The sequence below is a fragment of the Mauremys reevesii genome, linkage group 7 (genome assembly GCF_016161935.1).
Source record: "Mauremys reevesii isolate NIE-2019 linkage group 7, ASM1616193v1, whole genome shotgun sequence".
NCBI lineage: Eukaryota > Metazoa > Chordata > Testudines > Geoemydidae > Mauremys > Mauremys reevesii.
In genome coordinates, this window is record NC_052629.1 from 78,471,962 (window position 1) to 78,498,882 (window position 26,921).

A 26,921-nucleotide genomic window follows, 5' to 3' on the forward strand; every position below is an offset into this window, starting at 1 on the left:
AAGCAGAATTAGATCCTGATTAATGTTGTAGCATTAGAGACAATTCAAAAGAAAACAAAACAGTTACTTATTGGCACACTTGAGAAATAGCCCAATAAACTCTTGTTTATAGCCCCCAAAGTGTGCAGTGAATTGATTGGCACTCTCACTTTGAGAGAGACAGACCTGATCCATTACTTTACCTCCTCTCTATCCGCATGTCTGTCATGGCCAGAAACAAATAGACAGGACAGCTAGCAGGACTGACACAGCTCTGGGCTCCTTGGGGATAAGTAGCCCTCTCTTTAGTAGTCAGATATAAATTGTAATGAAGGTGGATAAGGTGGACCAGTTGGTTCATCTGATCTGAAAGGAACCCAAGAAGTGAAGAGGAAAAAAGTCACTTCTGTGATCACTACAAAGCAGGATGTTTATGCAGTCTGTACTGGGACTTGCTACCTAAGCCCTTCTAAATTCTTATCACAATAGCGGCTCCATCAGGGAGCCAGGGTGCTCAGTGCTGCACATAGAATAAGAAGGTTATCCTTCCTCCAGGGAGTTCACAATCTACATGGCAAGATGCAGCAAGGGCAAGAGACAGACAAATGGGCAGAGGGGATGGGAGGATGATGTATCCATCATAGGATGCATCGATCTCCACTCGCAATATCGCCAGTCTTAAGCGGAATCAAAACTCATGATTCCGATCTCCAAAAATAAATCAGACTGGCTTAAAAAATTATGAGATTTTTAAAGAATGATAAATGTAGGTTATTTTTCTTTGCCCTTTGGTTTTTGATCCTTTCTTATCTCCATAATTAAGGAGGAGCTAGAAATTTATTAAAAACCACCACCATCTTAAAATCAGATTTAATCACAGGACTCCAGGTGCTGGGACTTGAAAAACAACAACAAATATTGCGAGATGTACAAAATCACAAAAGTTGGCAACACTGACTCGGAGGCCACTATAGCTTCCTGTGGTGGGAAGTTCCACAGGCTCAGCAAGCACAGGTGAAAAATCCCCACATTTCCTTCAATCTATTTCAGATGCATTTCCTTTTAATTGAATTAGCCATTGTCTTGTTCTAAGACACTAAATCAGAGAGCCCTAGCGACCGTCTCTGGACCACTCATTATTTTATATGCCCTTTTTACCATTTCCTCTCTAAGGCTCTGACTCAGCAAACCACTTAAGCACATGCTTACGTTCCACTGATGGCAGTGCTCTAAACCGAGCACATTCTTAAATGATTTGCTGAACAGGGGCCTAAACTATTTGTGTTTTCTCCTCATATTAAAGACTTTCTGTGCCCCAGCCATTTAAATCAGTGTGAGAGAGAGAGAGAGAGAGAGAGAGAGAGAGATTTCATGTAATTAAAGACTGTGTCATAAGGCGTATTCTGGCATTACCGAACTTTTTAGCACTTGACTTTGCAACCTTTATAATGTCCTTTCAGTGCAGTTTTGTGTATGTACTATGTACAGTGGGTGCCACTGAAAATCATGGTTGCTAGTCTGCAGCTCCTACAGTGCGGTGTTTTCTCCTGAGTAAGGTAAGATACCAAGGCCACTGCAGGTAACAGCAACTGTGAGCATTTAGTTTTTAATGGTGGCCAGTATATTATATACATATATAATTTAAGGATGGGAGGTGCAGGTGGTGAGCCTTGTACAACTCAGGACCGCATTACAGATCTCTACAAAGAGCTGCAGACTCACTAGCTAGGATAATTATCATAATTGGCACCAGCTTCAGGACATATGACAACCAGAGTGAGTATGAAATTCCCCACCTTGGGCATGCTAGTGCATAACTCTGTGGTATGGGGCAGTCTATACTTTCCTTGGAGACATCTGGTATTGGCTCCAGACAGAGACAAAGTGCCGGACTAGAGGGAGTGCTGATGTGCTCCATAATGGCAACTCCTATGTTCCTAAACAGAGTGTGTTTAAACCCTGATCTTGAGGAATGGATACAGTGCTCACGAAGTGCAAAGCTGGTAGTAGTGGCTTGAGCCAGAACCAACTGAAGGAAACCTTGGTGCAAGCTTTCCTCTGCAGTTCGGCCAATGCACCTCATTCCCAATCTGCAAACTTCCGCTACTCCAGCCCTGGGCATTCTCAGCAGCTCAACCCAACCTGAAATACCCAGCAACATCTTTGCTACCACAGCTCTGCTAATCCAGCCACCTCAGTCCTGACCTGCAGTTCCCCCTGCTGTGCCAGGCCCAGATTCCCTATACAGCTCTGCTGATGCCTCTCAGTCTTGACCTGCAGCCCAGCCCCCACCCCCACACACTATACCTGCCTGTGATGGGGTGCACTCGCCCCGCATGGGGTTAATGCCACATTGTGGGCTGAGGAAGCCACGCCCCCTTCTCCCTACTGGGCATGCTCCAGGTGTACCAGCATAAAAGAGAGCGGCCCAGCTCAGTCAGCGAGGGCTCCAGGAGCTCCTGTTGAGGACAGGCCAGAGGGGAGCAAAGACGTGGACCATAGCCTCAGACCTCATGGAGCCCCAGGGTGCTGGGGAACTAAGAGATCCCAACACTTCCTGGACTACAATGCCTGAGTCTGCGGTAGGAAGTGACCAGGGGTGGTGTCGGAGTGGTATCTCCCACGAGGTAAGCTTGGCGTGTGTCATGGGACTCCCCAGGCAAACTCCCCAAACCAAATCAGAAATCACCTTCCTCCCGAGGCCCTATATGGCAGAAAGAGGTGCCACTCGGAGGAGTCAAGCTAAATCGGATAGGCACACCATCCAGAAGACCGCAAGACCGCTGTTATGAGTGTGGTAAAGCAGGGCATTTTCATCAGGATTGTCCATACATGGACTGTAATTATGGGCAAGTCTGGGTTGCCAGCCCCCAGGCTCGGAAGAGGGGCCCAGGGAAACTAGGGGTCCCGCTGCTCATCGAAGGGGTTTCTATGACAGAATTGACTGACTTGTGTTGTAGTCAAACCCTCGTCCGGGGTGACCTTGTGCCTAATTTGGAGCCAGACAGAACCCCTATTTATGTCCAATGTATCCATGGTGACCTACATTCATATCCCACGGCCCGGGTGATGCTGGTAATACGCAACCCAAGTGCCGACCACCTGGTGGGTATAACCCCGAGGCTAGCCTACCCAGTGATCCTAGGGCGAGACTGGCCGTAGTTCCAAGAACTGTTACAGGAGGCCGCCCTGGACCCTTGGGTGTGATCTTGAGGATGAGGTCCCTGGGGAAGGGACCTCTAGACCCACTGAGACCCCAGTACCCTAACCAACGTTGATAGATTCCTCTGTTGAGGAGGAACAGGGAGAGCTGGAACGGGATGCTGATTTTATCCAGGAACAGTGCCAGGACCCCACACTTAAGCATGCCTGGGAACAGGCTACCATTGGGGACCGAGAAGGGGAGGAGGCTTCCCAAAGACCCCAAGGCTCGCACTTTGAGGTATGGTGGGATTGCCTCTATCGTCTGGTGGAGGAGCCCCAAACTCAGGAAATACTCTGTCAATTGCTGGTTCCTTGAAGGCTGCGCCAGGGACTTTTGTACCTTGCCCATTCGGTGCCCTGGGCAGGGCACCTGGGAAGAGAAAAGACCCTCCAGTGGGTGGCGCGGCAATTCTTCTGGCCAGGGATTCACCAAGAGGTGAGAAATTACTGTGCGTCATGCCCAGAATGCCAATGGTCGGGCCTGAAAGGACTACCCAAGGCACCACTCATACCTCTTCCAGTAGTCGGCACTCCCTTTGAATAAATAGGACTTGACATGGTGGGCCCCTGGAAAAGAGTGCTGCAGGCCACCAATATATCCTTGTGATCATAGATTACGCTACCCAGTACCCAGAAGTGGTTCCATTATGGACGGCCACTGCCCTTAAGATAGCTGCTGAACTCATCAAAGTCTTTTCCCAGGTAGGAATACCCCGCGAGATCTTGACAGACCAGGGAACTAATATGACTTCTCATTTGATGGCTGACCTTTGTCATGTTTTAGGCATACAAGCCTTGAGGACATCCCCATACCACCCTGTGGTGCGGCTTTGCTGCGGTTCGTCTCTCAGCGGGGCCGTGGGGTATCCCACTGCCTCGCTCTAGTCCCCCGGCCGTCGGCTCTGCGGCAGTGTGGGATGGCCAGCACACGGTCCGGGGCTCAGACCTTTAAGCAGGGGGCTGAGCCAATAGTTCAGATAGCCACCCAGGCCCTAGACCAGGGCGGGGCAGCAAACAAGCTGTCAGGGACTCCGGCCTTTCAGCGGGGGCTGAGTCACTAGTCAATATCAGCCCAGGCCCTGGGTCAGGGCGGGGCAGCAAACAAAGAGGCAAAGACTCAGGCCTTTAGGCAGGGCTGAGTCAGTAGTTTATAACAGGAGGTCCTAGCCTCTCCAGGCCAGGGAGAAGGGGGAGTCTGCCACCCAAGGAGTGGGTGGCAGGGGGGACGCAGGCCCTCCCACTCCACTGCGTCCCAGCCCGGGGCCCTAACAGCGGCGAAGACTTGCTGCTGTCAGTGGGGATCCTGGCCGCAACACACTGACATAGGTTCAGGCAATGCTGCAGCCAGACTGGGGTCGGCTGCCCTCGGGCCATTTCCACACTCCCCCTCGTAGGGTACCTGAGTTGTGGTAGCGTCGCCGGCGGTCTCAAACACCCACGGTTCCTCTGGGTAAGTCGCGGATGGTAGGCTCAGCTGCTCCTCGGGGTAGCTGGCGAGAGGCCAGCTCGGCTCCTCCTCGGGGTAGCTGGCAAAAGGCCGGCTCGGCTCCTCTTCGGGGTAGCTGGCAAGTGGCCGGCTCGGCCAGTCCTCGGGGTAGGCTCGGCCAGCCCTCCTCTGGTTAATGAGCGAGGGGTAGGCTCGGCCGGCCTGGGGCAACCTCAGGCTGGCCGCGGCCTTCTGCTGTCTCCCCCGAGGGAACTCGGCTGCAGACGTCTGGTCTCTGTGGTGGCTGGGTCTCAACTGAGCTCTGCAGGTGAGCTTTTATTCTTCTGGGTCTGCGCCGTGACCTCTGAGGGGTGGGCACAGGACCCAGTGGCTCTGCCCACGTTGGTGTTAGGGGAGGCTCGTCTCTCAGCGGGGCCGCGGAGTATCCCACCGCCTCGCTACACACCCCCAGACGGATGGGTTGGTGGAGCGTTTTAATAAGACTTTGAAGAGTATGCTACGCAAATTGGTGGACGAGGGTCCGCAACAGTGGGATACATTACTCTCAGACTTGTTATTTGCTATACAGGAGGTACTCCAAGCTTCCACGGGATTCTCTCCATTTGAACTCTTATATGAAAGACAACCCTGAGGTATCCTTGACCTCCTGAAGGAGGGCTGGGAAGAATAAGAGACCCAGGGAAAGGGGGTCATCCATCATGTTCTACAGTTATGGGAGAGGTTGCAGAGATTGGGAGCCTTTGCTAGAGAGAACCCGGAGCAGGCACAGCAGAGTCAGGCCCAACATTACAACAAGGGAGCCAGGTTGCGGAGTTTTGAACCCGAAGACCGGGTCCTGATCCTGTTGCCCTCATCCGAGTCCAAATTGTTGGCTAAGTGGCAAGGCCCTTTTGAAGTCACCCGGCGGATCGGCCTGGTTGACTATGAGGTTAAGCTGCCTGGCGAGCAGCACGAAACACGCACATACCATGTAAATTTATTGAAGGCCTGGTGCAGTAGGGAGACGTTACTGATTACTCCCTACACTCCCAAACCAGAGCTGGGACCCCTGGCAGATGAGTCCTTTGAAGATGGGCCAGTAACCATCAGAGCAGACCTTAATCTGAACCAGAAGGAACAACTCCAAAGACTATTGCAGTTTTACCCAGAGGTCTTGTCAGCACGGCCCGGGCGGACGTCTGTCATGAGTCATCATATCATCACCCTGCCGGGACAGAAGGTACACAACCCTCACCGGCCCCGCCTAAGAAGATGTAGGAGCCCATTCGGAAGGAACTGGAGGTTATGCTAGACATGGGCGTGATAGAAGAATCCCACAGCGAGTCGCGAAGCCCAACAGTCCTAGTCCCAAAACCAAATGGCTCCCTCCAATTCTGCATTGATTTTAGAAAGGTGAACGATATATCTTGGTTTGACGCCTACCGAATGCCCCAGGTCGACGAACTCCTAGAGAGGCTGGGGGCGGGAGGGTGAGCCAAATTCCTATCAAAGCTAGATCTTACTAAGGGATATTGGCAGATCCCCCTGACTCCAACCTCACGCCCAAAGATGGCCTTCCCAACCTCTTTTTGCCTATACCAATTTGTGACCATGCCATTCGGGTTACATGGAGTGGCGGCCACCTTTCAGCGACTTATGGCCCGGATATTGCAACCTCATGGACAGTACGCAGTGGCGTACATTGAGGACATTGTCGTAAACAGCACTAGCTGAGACGACCACCTGGAACATCTTTCTAGGGTCCTACAGGCCTTAAAAAGAGGCAGGACTGACAGTCAACCCAACAAAATATCATTTTGGGCAAGAGGAAGTAACCAATCTTGGTTATACTGTCGAGGGCAGCGAGCTACGGCCCTTGGTCGACAAGGGCCTGTGCCAACGACCAAGAAGCAGGTACGGCAATTTCTTGGCCTTGCTGGATATTACCGGCAGTTAATGCTGCAGTTTTGCAACTTTGGCAGCCCCCTTGACTGACCTAACAAAGAAGGCACAACCTCAGAAAGTCCAGTGGTCAAAGGAATGTGAGGTGGCCTTCCAGGCCTTAAAAGAGTGGCTGACACAAGAACTGGTCTTGGCCCATCCCAAATTCCAGAAACCTTTCATCCTACAGGCGGATGCCTCTGAAGTAGGGATCGGCGCAGTGCTGTCTCAAGGTGAGGCTGGAGAAGAACACCCTATATTATATTTGAGTCAGAAATTATTCCCCAGAGAAACTCGTTACTCAACTATAAAGAAAGACTATAGAGAAAGACTGAGGCATAGACTCTCTAAGATATTACCTGCTAGGAAACGCATTCTGGCTAGTTACTGACCATGAGCCTCTATGTTGGTTGCATAATATGAAAGAGACCAACCCTCGGATAATGCGATGGTACCTATCCCAACAGCCATATGACTTCCAAGTGGTGCATCGCCCAGGTAAGGCACACGCTAATGCTGATTTCTTTTCTTGGCCAGAGGGGGAGGTAAGAGGCCCCGCCCAGTCCACTATTAAAGGGTAGGATGTGTGATGGGGCGCGATTGCCCCACACCTGATGGGAAGGGGTTAATGCCACATTGTGGGCTGAGGAAGCCACGCCCCCTTCTCCCTACTGGGCATGCTCTAGGTCAGGGATGGGCAAACTATGGCCCGCGGGCCGGATCCGGCCCTTCAGGGCTTTGGATCCGGCCCGCGGGATTACCCCGGTGGTGCTGCGGGCCCGGCGCTGCTCTCAGAAGCAGCCCCCGGGCCGGGAGGCAAAGGGCTCCATGTGCGCACGCAGAGCCCTCTGCCCCCCCCCCCCAGGGGCCGCAGCACTTCCTGGAGTGGCGTGGGGACAGGGCAGGCATGCAGGGAGCCTGCCTTGGCCCTGGTGTGCGCCACTGCCACCCCGGAGCCACTTTAGGTAAGCGGCACCGGGCTGGAGCTCAAACCCCTCCTGCCCCCCGCCCCCCAACTTCCTGCCCTAAGCCCTCTGCCTGTACCTCACACCCCTCCTGCACCCAACTCCCTGCCCTGAGCCCCTTTCTGCACTCCTGTGCATTCCAACCACCTGCCCTGAGCTCCCTGCTGCACCCTGCACCCCGTGCACCCCAACTCCCTGCCCTGAGCCCCGTCCTGCACTCCGCACCCCTCCTGTAAACCAACCCCCTTCCCTGAGCCCCCTCTTACACTCTGCACCCCTTCTCTGCCCCAATCCCTTGTCCTGAGCCCCTTCCTCCACATCCCGCACTCCACCCCCCCTGCCCTGACCCTGCATACAATTTCCTCACCCAGATGTGGCCGTCGCCCCAAAAAGTTTGCCCACCCCTGCTCTAGGTGTATCAGCATAAAAGAGAGCAGCCCAGCTCCGTCAGGGAGGGCACCAGGAGCTCCTGCTGAAGACAGGTTCCAGCCTGCGCCAGAGGGGAGAGGAGACGTGGACCACAGCTTCAGACCCCAGTAGCCCACGGAGCCTCAGGTCGCGGCCGGTGCTAGGGAAAAAATGGTTACTTACCTCTTGTAACTGTTGTTCTTTGAGATGTGTTGCTCATGTCCATTCCAATAGGTGTGAGTGTGTGCGCCGCATGCACGATCGCCGGAAAGCTTTTCCCCTAGCGGTACTCATCGGGTTGGCTGTGGAGACCCCTAGAGTGGCGCCTTTATGGCGGTGTATATGTTCCTGCTGACCCGCTGCCTGCTCAGTTCCTTCTTGCCGGAGTACTCTGACAGTGGGGATGCGGGTGGGATTTGGAATGGACATGAGCAACACATCTCGAAGAACAACAGTTACGAGAGGTAAGTAACTGTTTTCCTTCTTCGAGTGATTGCTCATGTGCATTCCAATAGGTGACTTCCCAGCAGTTACCCGGGGGAGGGGTTGAGTTCACCTGATTGCTGAGTGCAGGACTGCCCTACCAAAAACAGCATCATCCCTCACCTGCTGGGTGATGGCGTAGTGTGAAGCGAAGGTGTGGACTGAAGACCAGGTTGCTGCCTTGCAGACAGCCTGGATAGGGACCTGAGCCAGGAATGCTGTGGACACTGCCTGCACTATGGTAGAGTGCGCCATAAGCGGAGGGGCTGGAACTTTAGCCAGGTCATAGCAAGTACTGATACGGGACGTGATCCATGACGACAGAGCTGTAACATGGCATTTTTGTGCCTGAGGCAAGGGCCGGCTCCAGGCTCTTCGGTGGCAATTCAGCAGCAGGTCCCTGAGTCCCTCTCGGAGAGAAGAACCCACCACCCAATTGCCGCCGAAGAAGCAGCAGCAGTAGAGCTGCCGCTAAAGTGCCACCGATCACGGTAGCTGCACCTCTCCACTTTGCGCGCCCGAGGCAAGTGCCTCACTCGCCTTGCCCTTGTTACGGCACTGCATGACGAGATGCGCTGTGATGAGATCGGGAGCCCCCTCATTCTTTCTGCAATAGCAATAAAGAGCTGTGGTGATTTATGAAATGGCTTTGTGCATTCAGTGTAAAATCCCAAGGCACGTCTAACGTCCAAGGAATGGAACATGCACTCCCTGTTAGTGGCATAGGGTTTAGGAAAGAACACAGGTAAAAATATATCTTGGTTCTCATGAAACTGGGATACAACCTTAGGCAGAAACGCAGGGTAAGGGCATAGCTGCACCTTGTCCTTATAAAATACCGTATAAGGAGGTTCGGAAGTCAGTGCTCTGAGCTCGGATACCCTTCTAGCGGAGGTTATAGCTACCATAAAAGCCACCTTCCAGAAGAGGTAGGACAGAGGGCGGGTAGCCATGAGCTCGAAGGGGGGCCCCCCATGAGTGAGGACAGGACCAGGTTGAGGTCCCTCTAGGGAACAGGCCGACGTACTGGGGGATAAAATCTGTCCAGGTCCTTAAGAAATCTGCTCACCATGGGGTTACCAAACACTGACCCTCCCCCCGCCACTGTTCCTGGGTGAAAGGCCGAAATGGCTGTGAGGTGTACCCTCAGGGATGATATCCCTAACCCTTGGTGCTTGAGATATAAAAGATAATCCAAAATAAGGGGAATTGGGGCTGATTGTGGCTCAGATCCCCTTTGTCAAGGCCAAATGGAGAAACGCTTCCACTTAGCCAGGTACATGGCTCGAATGGAGGGTTTCCTACTTCACTGAGTGCGAGCACTGAAGCTCAAGAGGGCTCAGCCATGGATTTTCGATGCAATGAGGTGGAGGGACTCCAGGTTGGGGTGTTGCAGATGGCCTGTGTGATTAGAGTCGGACAGAGAGGACTGGTCTGTCCACTGAGAGGTTCAGTAATATGGTGAACCAGTGCTGGTGAGGCCACACTGGCGCTATGAGGATCAAAGAAGCCCTGTCCTGACGAGTCTTGAGGAGCACACTGTGTATGAGGGGGAATGGCGGGAACACATACAGCAGATGATCCGTCCATGACAAGTGAAAGGCATCCCCAGTGGAGCCTGGGCTGTGGTTCAGGAAAGAGCAGAACCTCTGGCACTTCCTGTTGCTCTGCGTCGCGAACAGGTCCATGTGGGGAGAGCCCCACCTCTGGAAAAATCGAGTGAGCGATGTCCGGTCTGAGGGACCACTCATGTCCATGGAATGAGCGACTGAGGCAGTCAGCCAGCTCATTTTGGGCCCCCGGAAGGTACGACTGTAGATGTATAGAGTGGGTGATGCAAAAGTCCCACAGCGCGAGGGCTTCCTGTCACAGGGGAGAGGAGCGAGCACCACCCTGTTTGTTTCTATAGAACATCGCTGCACTATTGTCCGTGAGCACTGATACGCACATGCCCTGAAGGTAGGCCTGGAACGCTTGGCATGCCAGACGAATCTCCCTCAGCTCCCTTATGTTGATGTGCAGCGATAGCTCTGCATGGGACCAGAGGCCCTGGGTTCTGATATTGCCCAGATGTGCTCCCCAATCGAGCGCCAAGGCATCCGTGACCAGGGAGAGCGTAGGCTGGGGTTTGGCAAAGGGTACTCCCACATAAACCAGCTGTGGTTGCAGCCACCAGTGGGGAGAGTCGAGAATCCGAGGCAGAGTTCAATGGGTCCCTGCCCAGTCTGTGCATTTGCGCTAACCACGCCTGAAGGGGCTGAAGGCACAGCCTGGAGCGCTGTACCAAGTATGTACAGGCTGCCATGCGCCCCAATAGTTTCATACAATTTCTGGCCGTGGTTGTGGGAAAGCAGAGTCGGGTCTCGATAATGTCCATGAGCGCTTTGAAATGCAGTTCCGAAAGGAATGCCTTCGTGTGCGTGGAGTCCAAGAGAGTGCCGATGAACTCTATTCTTTGTGTGGGGGGTCAATGTGGACTTGGGCTCGTTCAATACAAGTCCCAGCCCGCGAAACGTAGCCTGGGCCAGGGACACATGTTCTGCCACCCATGCTTGGGACTTGGCCTTGATGAGCCAGTCGTCCAGATATGGGAATACCTGCACCTGGCGCCTGCGGAGGAAGGCTGCCACAACCGCCATACACTTGGTGAACGCCCGGGGGGGGGGGGGCATTGAGAGGCCAAATGGGAACACCCTGAACTGGTAGTGCTGGCCACTGACAATGAATCTGAGAAAGCGCCTGTGGGCTGGGATAACAGCAAAGTGAAAGTATGCGTCAAGTGGAGGGTGGTGTACCAGTCTCCCAGATCCAGGGAGGGAATGACGGCAGCCAGAGAGACCATGCAAAACTTTACCTTCTTTATGAATGTGTTGAGGTCTCATAGGTCCAGGATAGACCGAAGCCCGCCCTTGGCCTTGGGGATAAGGAAATAGCGAGAGTCAAACCCTTTGCCCCTGAGGAACCTCCTTTATTGCCCCTAGAGCTAGGACCGATTGCACCTCCTGTAAAAGGAGTTGCTCGTGAGAGGGGTCCCTGAAGAGGGATGGGGAAGGGGGGGTGGGAGGGCGGGAGGGAACAGAATTGGATAGAATATCCCGCCCCTACCATGCTGAGGACACAGCGGTCTGACGTGATCCAAGACCAAGCATGGTAGAAGTGGGAGAGTCGATTCACAAAGTGGGGAGAAGGATCCAAGATGGTGACTGGTGCACCAGCCTCAGGTGCATCTTCAAAAGTTAGGCTTAGGGCAGGGGGCTGTTTGGCTGAACCCTGGCCTTGGCCCGAGGAGGATTGCGGTGGGCGCCTCCTATTATTCCTGCCCCTTCTCCTTGATGGATCTCGTCTAGGAGGCCCAGGGTAGAAGTGGGACAGGGGCTGAGGTCTAAAGGGCTTTCTCTGAGACGCTGGGGTGTATAGCCCCAGAGACTTCAGAGTTGCGCGAGAGTCCTTTAGGCTATGCAGGCGCGTGCCGTGTTTTGAGTGAACAGGCCCTCGCAGTCAAAGGGGAGGTCCTGTATGGTGTTCTGGACCTCCAGTGGGATGCCTGAAACCTGGAGCCACACACTGCGCCTCATTGCAATGGCAGTGGTCATAGTTTGAGCCGCAGAGTCCGACGCATCCAGTGCTGCCTGGAGGGTGGCCCTAGACACCACTCTACCCTCCTCAAGGAGTGCACCAAACTCCTTGCAAGAGTCAGCCGAGATTAACTCCTGAACTTAGGTGTATGGGCTAAGCACTGCCTGCTGATTCGCTGCTTGAAGCTGGAGCCCACCAGTCGAATAGACTTTACGGCCAATGAGATCCAGCTTCTTGGCGTCCCGTGACTTAGGTGCAGGGCCTGGCTGTCTTTGCCACTCCTTGTGGTTTGCCGCATCAACCACCAGAGTCCCCGGCTGGGGGTGGGTAAAAAGGTGCTCATAGCCCTTTTGCGGCACAAAGTAGTATCTCTCAACCCCTTTAGCTGTTGGTGGTATAGAGGCCGGGGTTTGTCAGAGCACCTCCGTAGTGTTCTGAATTATCCTTATGAGGGGCAAGGCCACTCTAGAAGGACCCTCGGGAGTGAGGATATCCACCATTGGATCCGAGTCCTCCATAACCTCCTCTGCCTGGAGGTTAAGGTTAACTGCCACCCTCCTAAGCAGGTCTTGGTGGCCTTTGGTGTCCATTGGTGGTAGACTGGTAGAGGTGCCCGCCATCGCCTCGTCCGGCGAGGAGGAGGGAGAGCTTCCCGGGACGGGGTCTTCCTGCCCCTCCAGTTCTCTGGAGTTCGGGTCAGGCACCTTGGAGCTCCCAACGTCGGTGGAGGAAGGGCCGTGCTTGTCTGTCCCACACGGGGTCCTCGGGGGCCCTATGGGTGTGTAGCGTGCCAGCGACATCGCTGATGGAGGGGCATGTGGGGCCGACACTACCAATACCGGCCTGGATCCCTGATCCTGAGCCTGGTGGTAGACCCAAGGGGTATAAAACAGCCATTGTACTGGGCCCTGCCACTGGGGTGGCCAAGTGATGGCTGGTGCTGGCCTACAGTGCTGGGATCGGTGCCGGGACCGGGACCGGTGGTGGCTGCCTCGGGAGATGGAAGATTCAGCGTCTGACTCTGAGGAGTATTCTGTACCCGACCACGGGGGAGCTGAGCCCAACGGTGCCAGCGAGCAGTACTGAGGAGAAGGAGATTGGTGCCGCAACATCATGGGCTTCCCTGATGATGAATCAATGGCAGTGCAGCTGTTGGTGACGTGACGGATGTCAGAGCCGTCCGCGGTGCTGGGCTCGACGCTGCAGTTGGTGCCATCACTAGTGCTACTGGCAGTACCTGAGTTTGCGAAGCCGGGCCCTGCATCTGCGGGGCCGGCTACTGTGCTGTCATGGCAATGAGGTCTCGAGCTGCCTCATGTGTGTCCGGAGTTGAGTGGAGGTCAAGCTCTTCCTCCAAATCATCCCGGGTAGGGGAGTCCATTCTCGCCAGACTCAATGGCTCTGCCACTGGGGCCGGAGTCAACGGCACCAGTTCTTGAAGACCAGACCGAGGGTGTCCAGCCACAGGACACACCCCACTGGAATCCCTTCTTCTTGACAGGGGAACGTCCCTTGTCTGGTTTCTTTTTCTTATGGGGCACTGCGAACGGTGCCGCCTGATGGCACTGACCTTGTGGGCCGGGGATCAGTGCTGGTGCTCCCTGGCAGAGTCCTTCCTCGGTGCCGGGATCCCGCATCGAGGATGCTGGTGTCAGCTCTGGCAGTGGCTGAAGGGCTGACTCCATCAGGAGGAGCTTCAGACGATAGTCCTGCTCCCTCTTAGTCCTGGGTCTGAAGCTCCTGCAAATTGGGCACTTATCTGATGGCCCTCCCTGAGGCACTTGAGACAGGTGGTGCACGGATCACTTGTGGGCATAGGTTTCATGCACTTCTCGCATGCCTTAAACTCTGCGACCAAGGCATGCCCCCGGTGCCAGGGCGAGCAGAACAGGGGGAAGCCCCCCAAAGTAAGCTAAACTGATCTACAACTATTAACTACTAACTAACTAATGACTATTTACACAAAAACAAAGGAACCACTAGGTAAGGCACTTGCAGATGCAAGATTCTGGGCTGTTCCAACGACCATCACAGGCAGTAAGAAGGAACTGAGCAGGCAGCAGGTCGGCAGGGACATATATACACCGCCATAAAGGCGCCACTCCAGGGGTCTCCACAGCCGACCCAACGGGTACCGCTAGGATAAAAGCTTTCCAGCGATTGTGCACGTGGCACGCGCACACACATATTGGAATGCACATGAGCAATCACTTGAAGAACTATGAGATCCCAACATCTCCTGGACAACAATGCCTGAGACTGTGTTAGGAAATGACCTGGGGCAGTATTGGAGTGGTATCTCCCACCAAGGTAAGCTCAGCGTGTTTCAGTGGGACTCCCTGCGGAGCTGGTAGCTGGTCATTCCACCGCTACTAGGGCTCTCCTGCTAGCGGCCCCCGTGAACTCTGGCCATTGTGCCACACCACCCTGACAATAGGGGTGAGATTCATGGACTGCGGCTGCTAGGCCGTACTACCCTGAACAGGCGGGGTGCTTGCATAGACTCTGGCGATTGGCCCGCACTGCCCTGGCAGTAGGGGTGTGTTTCATAGACTCCGGCCGCTAGGCTGTACTACCTCCGGAAGGGGGAAGATTGGAGTAGTGGGCACTGCCGGAGGGCAGTGTCCTGAAGAGGACACCACGGTACAGAGAACGATGCGTGTCCTGGTGGTGGAGACAATACAGCCGAGCAGACAAGAGGCAAGACACCACCCGCAGAGGGCGCCCCACAGCTGAATGAGCTAATTCCTGGAGCAACCAGCAGGAGGTGCCACGGTGGTGAGCACAACCCGTTACACTGCCCTTATACTGTCATGACCAGTGTCTGCCAATAATGGTGTACTGGGTGGTGGGTTAATTCTTTTCATCTGTCCCAATGGGGACAAGGATAAACCAATCACATTCATTTTTACTTGCAACTGAAATCCAGGATTTGAATTCAAGTCTCCAGAGGCTGGGAGAGGGGCCAGCTCATCTGCGGTGCCACCTCGCTTCCTCTTAACTCTCTTCTCCGAAGAGCAGATGAATGGTGATGAGAACAGGATTCCCATGGTGCTATATGTGGCTATACAGAACATCCACACTAATGACAAATGAGTTCATCAGGAATAATATTATCGCGATCAATAGAGCTACAGGATTATTGGTAATCCTTAAAAATGATTAGACCATTATTTTTAAAGCATTACCGATCAATCAGTCCATCTCAAGGGGCACCCCATGCACAGACTTCAAGACACTTGGGAGGCAAGCGGTGAGCTAGAGAGACCAGGGAATGAGGCTGGCGCTGCTGACAGCCATGCAGAGAGAGATCTAGCGCTGGGCAGATGACACACGTGAGGGGAACCGGGGCAGGAAGGGGAGAGGGGTTGCCAGTGCCACAGAGCTGATCTGCAGAGAGAGCAGACACAATTTATGGAGAGTGACACATAGCACCTTCCAAGACTGTAGGTGGAGAAGGAGCAGCACAGGGTAGAAAGGAACAAAAGCAGGGAGAATTAAAAAAGAAACCACAGAGCTGCACCCACCAGAGCCCAATCCAGGTGGCACAGAAATCCAGTTCAGGTTTCCTCCATACAATGGCTGCAGTCGGAGCCCATTGAGGGTACTATAAGAATCCAGTTCCAGTCTCCCCCATAGTGGCACTCTATCCAGAGCCCATATAAGAGGAACAGGAATCCAGGTTAGGTTTTTTCCTTGCCTGGGGCAGCACCCAGAGTCCATTCCAGGAGGCGCAGTAAACAAGGCCAGGTTCCTCTACTCATGGGGGGCTGCACACAGGTTGCACTCCAGATACATCATAAAAATACACCCTAACACCTCTTGCTTTCCAGTGTAAACAGAACCAGCCTGTGCCAGAAGGAGGCAAACACACAGACAACAGGTTGAGGCTAATACAAACATCTCTGGATTGCTCTGGGACATCCTAACAAATAGCACATGTATAAAGCACATATCATTTGGCTGTGTCATAGGTCTCACCCCCACTTAGAGCTGTTGGGTTCCAAAATGGGGACCTGCACTGGTTTCCCTCTAAACTAAAAATCCTAGTTTAGAGCTGGTAAAAGCTGCCACCACCCAATCAGGTACGTGGATTGGGACACAGTCCTTCCCCAAAATCCTTGGGGATCCCAAGAGCCCCAAATCCATGGAGTTCTTACACCTAGGAGAAATAAACCATTCCCCCCTGCTTCCTCCCCCCTCCCTTTTCCTAAGAGAGATACCGGGATCCACTACAGAGGGATGCTTCCCTCCTCCCCTTTCCCTGAAGGAAAGATTAACCAAGTTCTTAACAGAAAAGATTTATTAAAGAATAAAAAGAAAGTAACTTGTCTCTGTAATCCAAGATGGAACAATACACAGAGTCTAACCTATAAACCTGGAGAGCATTCCCCCTCCCCCTTTCTTTCTCAGTAAAAGCAAAGTAACAGCAAACAGGAATAAAGAATTTCCTTCAGCAAACACACAATTGCAAATGTAGAAATCAAATTATAAGACTAATCCGCCTTTCTAATTAATACTCACTATTGAATAGTAGGAACTACTCCAGGAGAACTTGGAGACATGACTGGCCTCTCTTAGATCCAAAAAGAGAACACTCTAACAAAGAACACAGACAAAGGCTTCCCTCCACAGAGATTTGAAATTATCTTGTCTCTGATTGGTCCTCTGGTCAGGTGGTCATCAGGTACTGCATGTTAACCCTTTACAGGTAAAAGAGACCTTAACCCTTAACTATCTGTTTATGACACGCCCCCCAAATCGCAGACAGTGGGGGACCCACACTGGCGGTGATTTCCTTCTAGAAACTTTAAAATAAACAGATTAACAAAACACATGCACTATTACATATACTACTAAGTATGTATTTATGACAGGCTGTATCCCCAAAGGCTTGACGAAGTACAAGCCCAAGAAGGAAGAGAATTCCCTTCCTTGTCCCGGGACCGAGGACGCCCTGGGAAATGTTCGGCTTTAGGGGTATGAACATCTTGGCCACTGTTGTTCACACAGGTAAATGGCTTGATTTGCTTGTATGTACAATATGGAGGCAAACACTAACCCAAGTCAGACGTGGCTATTCCCTTCGCAAAGTGCTTCCTCACTACAGTGAACACATGCAGCCAAAGCCCATACACTTGGATTTTCAGAGGTGCCCAAATCCCACTGACACACCATAGGAGTTGGGCACTGTCAGGAGACCCATGGGAAGAGTTGCACTGGGGAAGCCATCTGCAGCATACATATGTTTCACTGCTCCTGCAAAACCCAGGAACTCTGCTACATATTCCTGTGCACCATCTCCTGGCACTTAACTACTTACATATGTACAGGCACCTAATTCCCTTAGGCTCCTTTGAAAATCTCACTATTGTCTACAGAGAGGTTTATGTCCTCCACATACAGACCAGAGGAGATCACAGCTAATGGGACAGGCAAATGGAACTGCCCTATAAAAATGGATCAAAATTCCTTTAGAAATAGCACTTGGTGCACAGGAAACGCCTGGTTCCTAGCAGAGCGGAGGGTGCAGAATTGCATGGGATGCTCACTTCCTTCCTCACATCAGTAAGAGCCTTCGAAGAGATGGCCAAGACTGAGTTGCCCACTGTCCTCCCAGTGGCCAGCCCCAAGCACTTCCCCAAGTTGTGGTAGATGCTCTCATTAGCACCACCATGATGTCTTGGCAGGTCCGGCACACCTAGAGAGTAAAACTGTCAATTGCAATGATCAAATAACAATGAAAAGAATATTAGAGGCTTTAAAAATGGGAGAGTTGCTAAAGGACTAAGTATTGGCGATTTAGAAACTAAAAATCTTGAATTTAAATGAGTCCTGCAGGTCATAAAAGGTCAATAATAGACTTGAGATTTACTGGTCTTTCCAGTTCCCCATGGCTGCAGGTAGCTGGATGCTAAAGAACCTATGGGTCAGATTTGGGAGGGTGGAGGGGCCGCATAGTTATTTAGTGCATCTTGCCTTCTTTTTTATTCTGCACACTCCTCCTCTCATCACCTGGGCAAATCCAGCCTGAGCTTTCTATTCAGAGACAGAGCTCCAAGTCAGGCCAGGATTAGGGCACATCAGGGAAAGCAGTGACTCAGAACTTTCAGACAATGACAAATGGAAGCCGCTAAGTTTCTAGAATTGCATAGAAGCTCTACTGGAGCTGAGCAGGCTCTCTCGTTGGAAGGCCCAGAAAGGAAAGGAGGGTAAAAACAAACCAAAAAAAGGGTCTGAGACCAAACAGGAAAAAGCATTTTAGGGATGACGGATGGATCGCTGATGTTAGGCAAGATGGCAGCCCCTCGCCACACGAAGCCAGTGCTATACCAGTGTTTGCTGGGAGTGGATACGTGCTCTGATTCTAATGCAATTGACCCAAGATGAGAATCCAAGCCAGCTGCAGCGCCCCAGTTGCCTTCTCACCCTGTGATGATGCATCTGTCTGGCTTAGGAATTACTCCTGACAGAATTCTGCGCTCTTGTGGGGGAACAGAATTCATATGGTCCACATATTTCTGTGCCCCCCCCACGCAGAAAAATGCAAAATAAATCTTTGGGGGCACACACACCTCTTCCCTGGCAGCCCAGGCAGAGCGCATCTGTTCCAGTGTGCCTGGAACAGTCTCAGAGAGGCAAATCACTGTGGGGGGAGGAGTCTGGGCCTGCAGGAGAGATGTTGATCACCATAAGAGGGGCAGGGCAGGGCTGGGCGTGTGTGTGTGCCAACAAGCGAGAGAGACTCTGTCCCTCTCACTTGCTACTGTGGCTCACTGGAGTGTGGAGGGGTAGGTCTTTTTATTATGCATGAGGCAGGCTCTGTTTCTGAGGCAGAAACGTAGCAGCCTACCTGCATAGTAACATTGTTAATGTCCCTATTGTTAGTTAACTGTTCCCATTCTCAGTCAATATTCCCAGCAACATAAAACCTGTAAAAGTTTTAAGGCCCCTACATTGCCAGGGTGATGTAAAGCCTTATAAATGACAGTAAGGGAATCAGCTAGGAAGATCTATGTGCTCTCTCACTTTTTTCCTGTGCCAGAGTAGCACAATGGGGTTAGATTACAGCTCAGGATTTATTTTACTTACACATTAAAAGAAAAGACTTTGAGGGCAAATAAAACATTTACCAAGCAGTAAATAAAATGTCAGGACAATCAGAAGCAAGCACTTCCCAAAGTACCCAGCCAGGTCCAGGACAATGATTAGCAAAACAGTCTGACTTTCATGTGTGAAGTCTGAGCAATTTAAAATGAGATTTTGTTTTGTTTTGGGTTTTTTTGCTGTTTGGTGTTCTGTAATGTAATTTAAATGAAAATCCAGGATCATAATTAGAATGCAGCGTATTAGTTATCAAGTGTTTGTAACTTAACTTTCATGTGTCTAGGAAATGCTGAATTGTCATTGTAATTTAAATAAATTACCAAAATAACTGAAACAGGTGTGATTATATGACATTATTTTGACCAATAAAATACGCAGAATTTTGAATTTTTTGGCGCAGAATCCCCCCAGGAGTAAGGAATACAGCTCTTACCCCAGGCCAGGTGGTGCGAACACCAAAGGGATCACAACGTCCCCATGTAATGCACACATTTTGTTGCACAAGGGCTGCAAGGAATCCACCACTGCTTCTGTGCTGAGGCTTATTGTCACACTGAGCTGATGGGTCTCTTGCCCCAACCCAGCGCCTGTTGCAGTCAAGGCTAAAACTCCTCAGTGTGAGCTGTGCCAGCCTTTCAACCAGTGGTTAGTTCCCATATGAAGGGAAGAGGGGAGGGTCTTTCCCACTTGCTTTCTCTACAGGGGGAGCTCACAAGTTCTAGGTGGAAATGTTTTAACAAGTTGCTTTCTTTCCAGCCTCACGTCCACATGACAGCAGCGTGACTTCTTTATGTCTCTGCTGCCTTCTCTCTCCCTGCCACGTGCTGGTAGTGCAAATTAAGAGGCTGGGCAAGACAGCCATCTGGACCATCTGGTACAGCCAGCGTTTCCTTGTGGCCCCAGACGTTGAATGGTCTCAATCAGAAACATGGCTGTCAATTCACAAAGCAGCCAGGTGCTGTCTCGGGCCCCAGTCCAGCCTCGTCAGCAAGCACTTCAGCACATGCTTAAGACTCAAGGGAACTTAAGTGTGCGTTTAAGTGCTTTGCTGATCGTAAGAACTAGCTGAACTGGAGCTCTGGTGAGAGTTACAAGCAAGAGGGATTTAAAACGGGGAAAGGGCAGTGCAGAGAGATGGGCAAAAACTCTCCTGCTCTGCTTGGATCAGCCCTGGTGACTTTCATATGCTCAGAGAGTAGGGCTGGCTCCTCTGCAACTTGTCCTGTGAGACGAACAACCACAACATGTATACAGTGCTTTGACTCTCACTGCCTCCCCGGTGTCCCGTGCTTTAGGAATGGGCTCCACACACACCTTCTTCCACAGGCATGTCCCACTCTAACTGGGGCATGGCCCCCCATCACTTTGCCTGCCTCACAGTCGACCGGGAGGTCTCCTAGCCACGCAGTGACAAGACCCAGGCCTGCTTTGCCTGACCGAGTTCCCAACCTGAGGACGGAGGATTGGGGTTTATAACCCATGATTCTTGGCCTGCTGGGAGTATCTGCAGCCTCGCTGAAAAGGGACGCCACAGGGCAGCCTCTGTAGTCCAGGAGCCATGGGGCAGGGGTACATTGGCCTCAGGACTCTGACGATGAAAGTTACTGCTGAATATTTAAACAGTGACTTCCTTCCAATGGTTCACCTGGGCACTGGGCATCGGGGCAGCTCCAGTTCTCAGCACATGGAGCTACCAAGCTGATTTTAATCAACAGCCTCCTGCTTCCACTGAGGGTGGCATTTACAAAGCACTGCTTGGTAGCTCCTGAGCAAAACCTTGAAGCCAATAGGAGCAGAGGCCCTTTAGTCCCAGTGCTGAGCACTTGGCAGGATTGGGTCCTTGGGCAGCTTTCAGGATGGTGTGCAAAGCAGAAGAGGTTGTGGCCCTTTCCCTGCCTCCTCTCCCCATGACTCTGCATGGACAAGAACCTTCCTTCCAGCTCCAGAAGGCTGCAACTTCCCGCAGCACTTACCAAAGTTACTGTGATGGAGACACAGTAAGGGCATGTCTACATCGCATTCGGGAGAGGTGATTGCAACATGGACCACGGCTACTTAATTATGTATCCAGGGCCCCGGGTGGCTGGCCTGTGCAGTCACGGCTCTTGTTACTCAAGCGAGCTTTGATCTAGCTCTACTACATGCGCTGCAATCACACCTCCCAACTGCAGCGTATAGCTCCTAAGCTGCTCTCGGTTTCCTGCTGGCACAGGAGCATGGGGAAGCATACTGTGCCTACTACGTGTGTCAGGCTGTGCGCCACCAGGCCCAGCCCTGCCAGGTGACTTTACCACAAAAGAGACCAATGTGCAGACAACCAGCTCTGGGATGGGACAAATTCACCCCTGGTAGAACCCCCAGGCCAGCACTACACCCCACTGCCTCCAGGACCCCTGAGCAGCCAATGCCAACTCATTTAAACTCTGGCTCTCATATTAAAATCGAGACAGTTGATCATTACAATCCCAATTCCCTCCCATTACCTCACTGGCAATTTAAGGCACCAGGAACTGCTGAGAAGTCAGAATTAAGGTTGACCCAGAAGACAGAGACATTTACATCATCGTCAGCGGAAGCCATTAGGGATGGCTGTACCCTGACAAGTTCAGCCTGGTTGACTTAGCTAACAGCAGCAATCTGCCTGGGAATTGATGAGGCTCAGGCTTAGTTCTGCTAGAGCAGCACCGTAACTAACTTCACTGGGCTGGCGCGAGGGAGGCAGGAGTGAAGGGAGATCCAGGCTGGGTTGGCATTATTTCTTGCCAACCTGCTGATGCACACCCTAGACCTGCCTTTACATACAAATTGCTTCTGCTCTCACTTTAGAGCCTCTCATTGTCTTTGGGGAAAAAAAACACATTCCTCTGTTCATTTCAGTACAGATAGGAGGCCCCTATGCCTCCTTCGCACCCTCTTCCCCCATGCACCTATTGCCTGAGATCTCTCCTAGGTTCTTTCCCCTACCTGTGAATGTTACCTTCATTATTTCCTCCCCAGTCATCTCAATTTACTTCCCCGCTTTTCCTTTCCTCCTCCCTTCTTATGCTGCTTTCTCCCCAGTGACCCTTCCCCACCCCATCCACTCTCTCTTCTCCGAGACCATTGTGTGGTGACCTTTGAAACTGGCTCAAAGCTTTCCCAAGTTTCCCTTCACTGCCTACAGGTGGCTGACGAGAATGAGGCAGACCCAATGTGCGCTCAGATGTTCATAAGTTTCACTGTGAAGGCTGCTGAGCAGACGACACTAAGATACTTGAGCAGGGTGCAGGCAGGCAAAATGCCATGGGTGGACTTATAAGTATCGCAAACAGGCAGGTTCAGGGCAAATAACCTGTCACAGGAAGCCAGGCCAAGGAGAGTAACAGCAGAAATATTGTCTCCTCTGGCTCCAGCCCCTTTCATTAAGCTACAGGAAGCAAAGAGGCTGCATCTGTAACAACGGCAATCAGAAAATCCTGCGTATGCAGCCTGATGCAGGGAGGGAAAAAGGGAAGGATTTAGAAAGAGCAGAAGGTGGTGGTGGAAGGAATTGCTCTAGAAAGAACAGATGCACCCTGGGGCCAGAAGAGGAGCTGTTCCATATAGAAACACGTACCAGAGGGTCTCCAACCACAGTGCTGCACTCTCAGATCAGGCCTAGGCTAGACAGGAGCAGGCATCTAGGTTAGGCTTTCTACTCAAAGCACAGCAGGAAAACTGATGGGAAAGCAACGATTGAACTCAGGGCTGCTGGATCTAAAAGTAAGAGCCAGTCACAGCTGCTTGAGCTAACAGACCAGCTCCATTAACTGGAAGAGCAGCAAAGAGTCCTGTGGCACCTTATAGACTAACAGAAGTTTTGGAGCATGAGCTTTCGTGGGTGAATACCCACTTCGTTGGATGCAATTGGAAGGCAGCTGTGGACTCATAACCCTTACACACAGCCCGACTGCTAAAGGGGAAAAGAGACCCACACCCCATTCCGGGCTCCATCCTTCTTCCTTGGACCCAACATATCATGACATTGACGCAGAAACACCATGGATCATCTCACGCCAGGATCTGACTTGGGTCTGGCTCTTGGTCCCTAGGTCAACCAGGGCCAGGCTGGGGGCAGGATGTTTTCATCTGAATCTAAACGTGTGGGACACCCTCCTGGAAGGGGATCTCTCACCTACTGCTTCAGGGATTGAGGCCTGTCCTGTGCCCTTGGACAGGCTTCCCTTCCTCAGATTTCCACATCCACATGTGCTTCCACCTGCTCCTGTGGTTTCCCCATCCCCTTTCATCCCTATTCTGGAATTAAATTGAGACTGGGTCCCTTCCGTCTGCGTGTACTCGCAAGGCTGAGGTATGGCAACTGGCCTGAGGGCTACTGAGTTTGGTCTTGTGGGCTAGGTTCCCCATGTAGGCTGGCTGCCTCCATCTGAATTGTGACGTTTTGTGTTGGCTTTACTGTGTGGCACTTTGATGCTCATTGGCCAGAGCCTTTTCAATGTGGTAAATAAATGTATTCATAACCTCCTAAAACCAAGATCTGAAATCCATGGGAAGAAAAGAGGAAATACAGCCCAAGCCTGATTTAAAGGAGACCTGAAAAAGGGAGTACATGGCTTTGTGCTCTTCCCTATTTCTTTAGGAGGCCCAAAGGAGGCCTGAAAGGGTTTGTTCTGCTTGCTGTTTTACATTAGAAATCAGGTCTCTTCTTCCTGGAAGACTTTATAGACAGCTGGAGAGCAGGGATGGCACCATCACAGCTACCAAGGAAATGAAACCTCAGACTGTGCATAGAGGGGATATTTGTTTCAACTGTGTCAACTGTTGATACTTGTTTTTGCAAAGCTGTAACGTAACTCTGTTCTATTCCGATTCCTTTATCGCCCTTATGAGCACCTTCCAGAAGTGCACTAAACTCAAGTGCCTTAGCAAACCATTGGATGAAGAGGTCATTGCTGAAGATTAAATACCCCTTCAAATAAAGGGCCAAGTCGGCTTCCAGCGCACATGTCCGAGTCCGCCACCAAAACCAGGCAGCAGACATGAGACTCCTGATGTGGCCGACGTAAAATAAAAAGAACAAGCAGGAAAAATGAATTGGGATGTGGGGGGAGAACCCAGAACTTTACTGCATTTCCTTTTCCGTCATAAAGAACTGAACAGGACACAAAACCTACCCCCTTCCCTGTACAGGTCACCTTTAAGTCAGGGCCTTTCCCAGCAGCTTGGGAAAGAAAAAGCACCTCCACAGGAGGCTTGGCTGGCCAGCCTGTGTGAGCCCTGCTTTGCAGTTAGGGCAGATGGATTCACCTGCATAAAGCGCTTTTCCTCCTCCCAGTCCAGAATCTGCCTCTGCAGTGATGCCAGTGAGTCAGAGCCTCAGTTAATGGAAGTCGGTGCAATTCCCCTGAAGCCAGTGCAGCAACGCTGATTTACAGCAGCGGAGGATCTGGCCATACTCCTCTGCCTGTGACATCACAGCCTGTTGCCATGTGAGCAATTGTGATGTCACAACTCCAGTGTTATTGACCCCAGCAGCATCCTTCCTTCCTAGCAGGCCTGGGGGGGAGAGTCCTCCGCTTTTTGTACAGCCACAAATGTTTTTGGATAATTAGAGAGCATCGTAAGAGTATGTATCACAAAGCAAGTCTGGTTAATTGATTTCTGTTCAAGTCAGAGGAAGCTTGTCCTCAGCAAGCAGGAAAGTCCCTCGTCAAACGAGCCCAAATGGATCACTGATATATACACAACAGGAATCAGACTCTTAAGAGGGCATTATGGGGGATTACAGACCAGTCTGGCACAACATCCCAGCTCCTCCAGAGAGGGTATTACCAGGTGTTACAGAGTTTAGCAAGTAATACGCCTTTGCCGTCAACAATCCCCAATAACGCCCTCTCTGGAGGGGATGGCACCTCTTGCCAAGCTGGTCTGTAATCCCCCATAATGACCTCGCTAGAGACTCTGGCTTTACAGAATTCCTGATGATGTTCTTGCAATCAGTAAGTCCCTGTGTGGCCCTGGACATTGTGGGAAACAGCTCATGGCCTCAGGACAGATACTGAGCATCCTACGGCTCCTGCTTGTGCCACTGAATACACTCTGGGGACCGGGGTGGGGACCTAAGACCCTCGCTCTCCACCTCTTGGGAGACAGCTCCAAATATCAGGTGTTTAGGGGGAGCCCCCAGGCTAGTCCCCATTCACAGGAAAAGGCAATTGGTGCCTTTGAGACGTGTAACTTGGCAAGACTGGGAATCTCCGCTGAGGTCAAGTTCTGTGGCTGGGAGTCCTGGAAGGAGATGGCTCTGCAGGCTATGCTGCCATGGTTGTGGGGGAAGGGACTTGCTGCACTACAATGATAGTAACTGATACTTTCAGCAAGATGCTTTAGTAACAGTAATTCAGAAAGCTTGTGAGGTAGTTAGTGGGTAAACTGAGGCAAAGGGTATGCGTCCACTGCAGTTGGGAGTTGTGACTGAAGCACATGTAGACACAACTGAGCTAGCTATGATCCACCTAGCTCAAGTAACAATAGCAGCAAAGCCCCGGGCAGCATGGGTGGCTTCATGGGCTAGCCGTGACTGCCCAGGACCCTGGATTAATACTCAAATGTCCATTGCCCACGCTGCTGTGGCATCACTGCTATTGTTACTCAAGCTACCTTTGCTCTAGCTAGTGAAGCAATCACACTTCCCAAGTGCAGTGTAGACTTACCCCAAGAGGGGGATAATTGCCTAAACCAAGATCACACCACAAGTCATCAGCACAGACAAGGGCAGATGCCACAGGTCTTACTCCAGCCACTAGATACTGGCCTTGCCTTCACGCACAAGATCAAATTCAGCTTGGAGATCTAGAGAAAACCTTGTCCATCCCAAACCACTCACCCACTGCCCCGCCAACTCTGTCTGCAGAGGCATCCCAGCATTGCACCATCACAGGCACTAAAACTCATCCAGCAAACTCGGAAAGAAAGAGAAGGAAAGAGCAGAACAGCGTTAGATGACACTCTGAAGCACACGGGTCAAGCACTGAAAGGGTTAACCAACCCCCCCACCCCCAATACCATGGTAGCTCCACAGCCTAATTAAACAAGGAGCTGCAGAGGAGAGGTAGGCTGGCCAGAGATACACAGGCCTGTGGTACTTTCAAAGGGGAGAGCAATTGGCACCTAACAACTCCCTGTGCTAATGACCAGTTTTCAAAAGGTCTGAACAGGCTCCAAAGCCCAAAGATGAGACTGATTCTATCAGCCGAGGGACTGGGAAAGGCAGCTCCTACAGGTAGGGGAGCTCAGTGTCTGTTGGAGGCTACACATCCAAGCCAGCAGGGTTATTCTTTGCCAGCAGTGTGGGGTGAGTATGCTCCATTGCAGCTCCATAGCCAAACGGGAGGGGATGAAATTTTCAGGTAAAGCATAGAGCCCTCACCCTGCGGCTTCAGATGCAGCCTTACGTCTCTAGCCAGGTCCTCTGAGAATCTCCCCATGGTCCTCCAGCAGAAGGAGAGAAGTGAGAACTGTGTCCAGTTCTGGTGAGCACAATTCAAGAAGGATGTTGATAAACTGGAGAGGTTCAGAGAAGAGGCATGAAAATGATTCAAGAACTAGGAAACCTGTCTTATAATGATAGACTCAAGGAGCTCAATCTAATTAGCTTAACCAAAGGTAGGTTAAGGGGTGACTTGATTTCAGTCTGTACATATCTGCCTGGGGAACAAATATTTAATAATGGGGTATTCAATCTAGCAGAGAAAGGTATAACCTGATCCATTGGCTGGAAGATGAAGCTAGACAAATTCAAACTGGAAATAAGGTGTAAATTTTTGACAGTGAAAGTAATTAACCACTGGAAC

The 26,921-nt window shown here is 51.7% G+C and overlaps 1 protein-coding gene across 5 annotated transcripts in view; it reads right to left on the reverse strand.

Moving 5' to 3' along the window:
- The window catches only part of CACNA2D2 (calcium voltage-gated channel auxiliary subunit alpha2delta 2), a 643,579-nt gene that overhangs the window by 287,199 nt on the left and 329,459 nt on the right, over nucleotides 1–26,921 (reverse strand). The window contains exon 1 of one of the 5 annotated variants that reach the window (XM_039547177.1): nucleotides 24,376–24,560. The exons of 2 other annotated variants lie outside the window; for them this stretch is intronic. In XM_039547177.1, coding sequence (XP_039403111.1) covers nucleotides 24,376–24,381 — 6 coding nt within the window. In that variant the 5' untranslated portion in view covers nucleotides 24,382–24,560. Of the gene's footprint in view, nucleotides 1–17,961; nucleotides 18,070–24,375; nucleotides 24,561–26,921 lie in introns of those variants that run through there. 2 more of the 5 variants (XM_039547178.1, XM_039547176.1) reach the window with 2 other exon arrangements.